Raw genomic sequence first — 8980 nt, forward strand, 5'->3', positions numbered from 1 at the left:
TTTGAATTTCTTATAGAGCTGCAATATAAATTTATGTTTGGGTGTTTTTTTCCTCTAATAGTATGTTGGAATTTTTTAACTTTGATATTCTTTACCTTGAAGTTTTCAGATTGGCATTTTCCTCCTAGTCAGATATTATGAATCCTGTTTAAGGTGAGAAAATATTGGCTTAATCATAAAATTATCTCCTTTTCCAGGTCATCTTAGAAAATCTAAGACTCCAAAAATGTTTCCCTTGGAGGATGCCGAAATAGGTGCCTTTACCTTTTTTGCCTCTGCTCTGCCACACGATGTTTGTGGAAGCAATGGGCTTCCTCTCACACCAAATTCCATCAAGATTTTAGGTCGCTTTCAAATCCTTAAGACCATCACCCATCCCAGACTGTGCCAGTATGTGGATATTTCTAGAGGAAAGCATGGTGAGTTCTGGTTTTTTTTCCCCCTCTATTTTGTGTTCTCCACTTTGTTACCCTGACTATACTGTAAATATACAGTAAATATATAAAGAAATCAGTTGTGCACATCCTTTCTCCCTCTCCCTCTCTTTCTCTCTCTTTCTTTCTTTCTCTCCCTTTCTCTCCCTTTTTCTCTGTCTCATGTACTTCCCCATTTATTTTCAAATCTTCCAGATAAAATCGAAACTCTTTACCAGGCTATTGCATGCAAAATACTTCATGATCTAGTCCCTGCTATCCTCTTTAGATGTATTTCTTGGTATTTCTACTGCTTTAACCCTTCACTCCAGCCAAGTTGAGTTGCTTGAGTTTTCTTGATTATACCATGGCCCTTCTGCACATGTCCTTGCTTTTCTACTTTGCTATTTTCTCTCCTGGAATATGCTATTCTCTATTCCCTGCAATCTGAGCCAGATTCTTTTCCTAGATTTTTTTTATAGCTTTTATTATATTTTATTAGTAGTATTTAATTTATCTCTTCTGAGGATCCTTAGTTCTTGAGGATAAGGACTTTTACCTGTGACCTCAGAGCACAGAGGAGGCACTCAATAAATAATTTATTGAGTGAATGAATGAATGAACAACTACAGTTGCATGATTAATATTTCTCAGATCTGAAAATTAAGATTTTTAATTTTCTCTTTCAGGGATACTGTCTATTCAATAAAGTGTTTCACATCTGTAAGAAGGAGATGAAGTTCTTATGTTAGAAACTTTAGAATTATCTGTTGGAATGTACTTCATGATTGAAAATAATTTTGGTTAATTCACTTCAAATGAAAAGGAGTCCCTAGTTTTTTTGTTTGTTTGCTTATTTTGAGCTGCACTAGTCTTTTCATATAGGATTCTATTTAGAGAACTAAAACAGAAAAGTTGAACCCTATTGGTTAAAAACTCAGTGGTTCGCCAGGAGGATGTTTACTGCCTTTTTAGTAGTATAATCAGGTTCTTCCATACTGCACTAAAGATGCTTATGGTGGCAATACTTTTAAATATTTTAGAATTATTTTTCAGAGCTTAATTACAGGCTGAGGTTCGATTTCTTAAGGTTATTTTAAATGCATTTCACTGAAATGTATTTAATTTTTCTGACATAAAATAATTTGGGGATATAAAAAAATATGTGAAAGTGAACACTAGATACTTGCCGATATTCAATTATTTTTCTTCTATAAAAATGGCAGTTTCATGCATTTCAACCTAATATAAAAGATCCTCATAAAAATTACATTATCTTTATTGTCTTGCAAAAAAATAGGTTAAACTATATTTTCATGTTGTCTGGTTTATTTCTTAAAAATATTTGCTCTGAGAATACTTATGTTTTGTAGTTTTTGAGTAGAAAATGTTTTTTGTAATGATGATTATTAATGGTTAATATTTATTTTTCATTATGTATCAGGAAATAGTCTAAATGTTTAACATATGTAAATTAACTTTATCTTCATAACATTATTATGACATAGGAACTATTACTCTGTTAATTTTACAGGTGAGGAAATTGAGGCACAGAGCAATTAAATAACTAATCCAAAGTTACACAAAGGAATGTAATGAAAGGTGAAATATAAATACATTTTATTATTTTCTTAAAGATTTTAAAAGTTGCAATAAGTCTATAGTAATGCAAATATCAACATCATTCTACTAATCAGAGCTATTCAGTGCCTTAAATACTTGGAACGCTACCACATATATCCAGTGCCCTCAATATTTGTATGTTGGTTAAGTGGCTTAGTGAGAGACATGGGGAAAAGAGTGGTAAAAAGAAGTAATCGTTCAGCAGATGATAAAAAATTTGGTTTTTCATATTTTGTGTATGTGTACACACATACAGATATGTTAAAGTATACATTCTTTTATTGGGACTTCTTTTACTGTGTAAGGTTGCCTTTGATGGATTGATTCAGCAAACATTAGAAAATGCCTACCATGTTTGGCCTAACTTTCAAGCAAGAATATGGATGGCACCATATTGGGGCTTTAAATACCTCTCTCCATAGGGAGCTAATACGGAGGAAAAAGCTGATAGAAAGTGTATTAGTCCATTTATGTTGCTTTTAACAAAGTACACAGAACTGGGTAATTTATAAGAAAATGAAATTTATTGCTTACAGTTTCTGAGGCTGGGAAGTCCAAAGTCCATCTGGTGGTGGCAAGAGCCACACACGGGTCTCACATTGCAAGATGGTGGAAGCAGAGAGAGCAGAGTGAGCAAGAGAGAGAGAAAGACTCTCTTCTTTTAAAGCCCTCAGAACCATGCCACTGACCACCATTTTTAATCCATTCACTACTGCAGGGTCCTACAATCCAATCACCTCTTCAAGGATCCGCCTTTTAATTAGGATTAAAATAGGATTTCCCACCCTCTTAACTGTCACAGTGGGGGCTAAGTTTCTAAAACATAAAACTTGGGGAACACAATTCAAGCTTCAGGGAGTTTTGGAAGGACATAACTCAATCCACTACAGAAAGCTAGCTTTAAAGCAAAAATTGTAAAGACTCTGATGAGTTGAAGATATGTTTAGGAACCAGTCTTTCAATGGCCATTATGGCATTTCTTACATTCTGCTTTGGCATTCATAATCCCTGTTCCCTGGGGTTACAATACTTTAATAGACTCTTTCCTGATATTATTGCCACCCTTATGGTAGGTGCCGAATATATGAAGATTGATAAGTCAGGATTCCAGTTCCCAAGTAAGCTCCAGAAATAGTAGAAGAGAAGAATACAGTCATGGTTATTATATAGTAATAGTTGTTATAATGAGGGATATACAAAGTGCTCTGTCATGGGAGTACAAAGGAAAGGGTGTTGAATTCTGCACTGAAAAATACTGATGTTAATCAAACTCCTGTATGGAAAGTTTTGGTGGGATAAAGGATTTTAGAACACAGAGGAATGTCTCTTCTGTCTGTAAAGTTTTTTTTGCTTATATTTATTCATTTTGATGGTACTGATAGTCTAAAAGGATTAATGGATTTTCAAAAGATGTTCTGGCAGGCCGGCCCGGTGGCGCACTGGATAAGTGCACCGCTTGGGAAGCGTGGCGGCGCTCCCGCCCGAGGGTTCGGATCCCACATACAGACCGGTTCCCGCTCACTGGCTGAGCGAGGCATGGGAGCAACACCGAGGGGTGCAATCCCGTTGCCGGTCCCCGGTCCGGTACGGGGGCAACACTGAGGGTTGCGATCCGTTGCCGGACACGGAAAAAGACAAAAGACAAAAAAAAAAAAAAAGATGTTCTGGCAGGCCAGCCCGGTGGCGCACTGGATAAGTGCACCGCTTGGGAAGCGTGGCGGCGCTCCCGCCCGAGGGTTCGGATCCCACATACAGACCGGTTCCCGCTCACTGGCTGAGCGAGGCATGGGAGCAACACCGAGGGGTGCAATCCCGTTGCCGGTCCCCGGTCCGGTACGGGGGCAACACTGAGGGTTGCGATCCGTTGCCGGACACGGAAAAAGACAAAAGACAAAAAAAAAAAAAAAGATGTTCTGGCAGGCCAGCCCGGTGGCGCACTGGATAAGTGCACCGCTTGGGAAGCGTGGCGGCGCTCCCGCCCGAGGGTTCGGATCCCACATACAGACCGGTTCCCGCTCACTGGCTGAGCGAGGCATGGGAGCAACACCGAGGGGTGCAATCCCGTTGCCGGTCCCCGGTCCGGTACGGGGGCAACACTGAGGGTTGCGATCCGTTGCCGGACACGGAAAAAGACAAAAGACAAAAAAAAAAAAAAAAAAAAAAAAAAAAAAAAAAGATGTTCTGGCATCTTTTATTGTTGATACAGTCCAAAAAATAAAATCTTAATTTTATTATTAATTAATCATTCTTATTTTTAAAAGAAAACTATATTTCTTGATTAATTATTTTCTTTCTTTTTTCCAGAAAGAATTTGAGACAAATCTCATACATACATAAATATTTTACATGTGTATATATAGTACATGAAAGAAAAATATATAATCAAGATGGGGATGTAGGAAAGGAAAAACTCTTTCTCTTCCTTCATAGGTTCAGTATCTGGGGCCTACAAATCAAACCAATAAAAGACAGATTAACAGGAGGAAAAAAACAGATTTAATTACCTGTGTATACTCAGGACTTCACAAAGAAATGTGACTCAAGGGGGTGGTCTTTATATATACCTTTGTTACATACCATCTTCACAAAGGGTGATGAAATGTGGAGAAGAGCCTAGGCAAAGGAAAAGGGGTTTGGGGCTTCTTGGGGGGGAGTTAGGAGAAGATGACTGGGACATGTATGGTAAATAAGAGTTATTTAGTAAGGTTTATTATGTAGATAGAATCATTCTCCTCTTTGTGTGGGAGAGGAGAACATCTTTACAAATGAAAATCCCATTTCTGTCACCTTTATATAGGGAAATTTATGTCTTGCTTTTAGACAGAAAGGAGGGTAGAGAAATAATTGCCTTCAGCTCAAAACAATCCTTCTGCCAAAATGGCATAGTTTGGGATGGCATACTCTAATTCCCTTCATGAAGAAAGGAAAAAAAGTTAGAATAAGATATAAGGTTAGTAATATTAATGAATATATAGTTTCTTCAGGGACTCTACAAGTTTGTTTGTAAACTTCTTATCAGTCAGGGCAAAGAAAGAAATCCAGCTGCTTCAAATTACTTGTATAATGAGTTAACATATTAAGAAATTTATTGCTAGATATTTACTAAATCCGGAAAGTGATCAATTGAAGGTTTTGTAGTGTTCATACAATCAGTTGTCCAAGTGAAGTATGGGGACATTGGTAAAGAAACTTCTTTGGTATGGGGATCTGAGATCTCCTATGTGTGTTATTATGGGTAGTGTTCTTAACACATTTGGCTAAGTTTGCCTTATTGCTTTTTTTGTGTGTTGATCTCTGATGTGAGAAGTCTCTGTAGCTTCTTGTCCCAATTTTTTGGTGGGTGAACATCTAAGAAGAGTAAATTTGACAGTTTAAAATAACAGCTATTAACCCAGGAGCTACAGAGGCCTATAAATGGGCTTTAGGGTCTGTGAGCTCCTCAAAATTATGTATAAAAGTGTGTGCATATGTGTATGTATGTGTGTGTACATGCATTTTCTGGGTAATGAGTTTGTAGTTTTTAAAAGATTCTCAAAAAGTTTTCCTAATGTAAAGTAAGGATTTAAAAGCATCGATATAAAGTGTCAAGGGGTATGGAAAGATTATCATCTTTATTTAAAGACAAACTTTAGAAGTTCTAATGTAGAATCCTATACTTTCCCAAGTTGATTTGGAACCTACTTAGTGTTTGTACCATATTATATATTTACCAGTCGTGAGACCCACAGTCAGGGCCACCATATAAGGGTTTTGCTGTTTGCATACTGCATGAAAGCTTCCGGCTAATGGAGTAAGTGAGAACTGAAATCTGATTCGCTCTAATTTATTCTTTTTCTAATTTGCTTAAGGATAGCCGTGAAGACAAGTAATAACTATACCTACAGTAGACAGTAGATAGCTCCAGCCATTTGCCAAAAGCCCAGAAAAGAACATTTGGCAACTTTGTTGTAAAAAAAATACTGTTTGCTCATTTTATTTGTTAAATGGCTTCATTAGCTAGACATTAACTAGATGTTTAAAAATTATGGGGGTCATTTGGGGTTTTTTATATCACCAATTAGTAGATATTGTCAATCCCTGCATACTTCAACACGCACCCCCAATCCAGTTACAGATTCTAAAGAATTTCCAATTGTACGATTGGCCCAGTTGCAAAACCACTGCAAACAAAGCTTGGCAGTATAAGTGGATCCTCATTATTATCTGTGGCTGGTGACCATATTTAGTTTTGCTGATTTACAACTGCAAATTTGGAGTAGGCTTATCTTCCTAAACCCTCACTGCTTTGCTTAGTTTTTAGGGGTTCATTCTTATTTCCTAACGTGCTCTTTGTTTCCTACCACTATATTGTATCTGGAAGCCTACCTGGAGCTTCACTTCATATAATTGGATTCTTACCCCTGATCAGTTTTTCGTAGGCTTCCTTTTCTCTGTATAATTGACTCAATAGTACTAGATATTTCTTGAACTCCTTCTTTTCCTTCCTCTACCTAAATGGATCTCTGTAAACATAGAACTAGGAACTGCCTTACAACAGAATCCCTTCTGGGGAGCACTCTTGCTAACCTTGCATATGAACCTTTTTGGTATTCATTGTCAGATTGAAACTGATCCCCTTAGACCCTGTAATCTGTTCTACTGGTTGTTGTTCTTTAAAGCCAGCTCAACATTCTGGTTAGTCCCCTTAGCCCCAAACACCATGTTGCTAGTTACTCTGCTTTCCCTAAATGCCTTGCTCCAAGATCTCAGTAGCCCTCTCTCCTAGGGTAACATAGGTCATGGATATGTATAAAATTCATATATTTTAAGTCTGGCTGCCTAGAATGAAAATATCAATGATTATGAAAAGGCTTGGGAGTTTGATCGTCTTGTTTATATTGGTAGTGTTCAATGCCCTGAAAAGTTGTATGCATGAGAAGTAAATAACTCAATTAGAATAAGTATTTATATAAAGGTCTGTTTGTTTCAAAGCATCCCAGTCATTTCATTTGCATTTAGTTTGAAAAATTTAAAGTTTTATTCAACAGTCTCTCCTTAGTGAACAGCACATATTAGTCAATGATGTAATACCACATGATTTTCGTTTGAGCTCCACTTAGTTGTCACCTGAAAGAATTCTGATTTGGGTCCCACCATTCCTCCTTCTTATTCAACAGTCTCTCCTTAGTGAACAGCACATATTAGTCAATGATGTAATACCACATGATTTTCATTTGAGCTCCACTTAGTTGTCACCTGAAAGAATTCTGATTTGGGTCCCACCATTCCTCCTTCTTGGAGTTATATGTGACATGTGGTCTGTTTTAGTAACATGTTTTCACATGTTCAGTTAGCTTAGAAGTCAGGCTTTCACTGTTTTCTATAGATCATTCAAAACTGATTCAAAATATTTTCTTGCTAACTCAGTAGGATGAAGTATTTCATCTCAAGAACAGTAGACATTTTATTAGAATTTGAGAACTTGGTTTATTTTTAAAAAGTCAAGAAAAAGAAAAAAGTCAATAAAGCATGAAAATACTTAAGTTAATGAATGTAATCTTTTTCTTTTGAGCTTGAAATCTCAGCAGTGTTTAGAAACAGAGTGAAGATTATAAATGGTAACACATCCCTTTTTATTTGGTATTAATTATCCAGAAATCTTTCAGTGATTGCTGATGAACTCAAAAAAAAAATTACTTTAACTATTTATTTTAATGATTCAGGTAGAGAATAATGGAATTATTAATAAATTAAAATAATTTATATTATATCTCTAGTATGTAACTTTTAACCTAAGTGTTTTCATCAGTAGGGGTTTCATCAGAGAAACAGAATCAGCGGCATATATATTTCGATATGTATATATATCAAGAGATTAATTGCTAGGAATTGGCATGCGTGGTTGTGATTGTGGGGACTGGCTAGGCAAGTTCAGTTTGAAATCCATAGGGCAGGCCATCAAGAAGCACAAGCCAAACTCTTGGACAGGTGCTGGAGCTGCAGTCCATGAGCAGAATTTATTCTTCTTCAGGGAACCCTCAATTTTGTTCGTAAGACTGTTCAGCTGATTTAATCAGGATCACCCACATTATCTAGGCTAATTTTCCTACTTAAACTGGTTTTAGACTTTATTTACAAAATATCTTCACAGCCACATCTAGATAGTGTTAGATTAAATAACTGGATCACTCATAACTGGGAACTGAATTCATAAATAAACAAATGAACAATAAAGAAAGAGAGAAATAATAAGTTCAACAATAATATGTTGAACTTTTAGAAAACTACAGGTGGAAAAAGGGAGTGGGGAGGGCAGGGGAATAATGAGGAATTGGTCAATGGACACAAAGAGTGATTGTGTATTGTAATGATGAGTAAGCTAACTATCCTGATCTGACCATCATACATTGTACACAATTATTGAAAATCAATGTTGTACCCCATATGTATATATAAAAATCAATGTTGTACCCCATATGTTATCTAAAAAAAGAAAAAGGAAGTTATATAAAAGTAGAAGAATAATTTACTTCACTGAAAATTTAATCACAATATTATAGAGTGGATCACACATTGTAAATTAATCAATGCAAACTAATAAAGGCAAGAATTTTCTTTGTCACGCAAAAATACAAATAAATAAATAAATAAATGGGGACTATAGCCTAGCCAAGTTGACTCATAAAACTGTCACAGTGTCCTAGTACTAATACTGTTTTTAAGCACAGTAAAATATTTATGTATTATATATAAACATTTATTTAAATGTAGCATTTTAAAGGTGATGAGTTAGTCTCAATTTTTACCATGAATAACAAAAGAATGATGCAGAAACTGTATTCTAATAACCCTTTATATTATTTTAAGACATTCACAATTCATCTATCTAAATTTTAAAAACATGCCTTAAAAAAATATTTCTTTTATCCCCCCCCCCCCTTATTACACTCCTTTATTATCTTTCT

At 35.9% G+C, this 8980-nt stretch overlaps 1 protein-coding gene across 1 annotated transcript in view; it reads left to right on the plus strand.

The window, feature by feature from the left end:
• The first annotated feature begins 205 nt into the window (after positions 1 to 205).
• Positions 206 to 8980, plus strand: part of TBCK (TBC1 domain containing kinase) — a 240904-nt gene continuing 232129 nt past the window's right edge. The window contains exon 1 of the mRNA XM_008581170.1: positions 206 to 419. Coding sequence (XP_008579392.1) covers positions 227 to 419 — 193 coding nt within the window. The 5' untranslated portion in view covers positions 206 to 226. The remainder of the gene's footprint in view (positions 420 to 8980) is intronic.

Source organism: Galeopterus variegatus, unplaced genomic scaffold, assembly GCF_000696425.1.
Source record: "Galeopterus variegatus unplaced genomic scaffold, G_variegatus-3.0.2 Scaffold2287, whole genome shotgun sequence".
Lineage (NCBI taxonomy): Eukaryota > Metazoa > Chordata > Mammalia > Dermoptera > Cynocephalidae > Galeopterus > Galeopterus variegatus.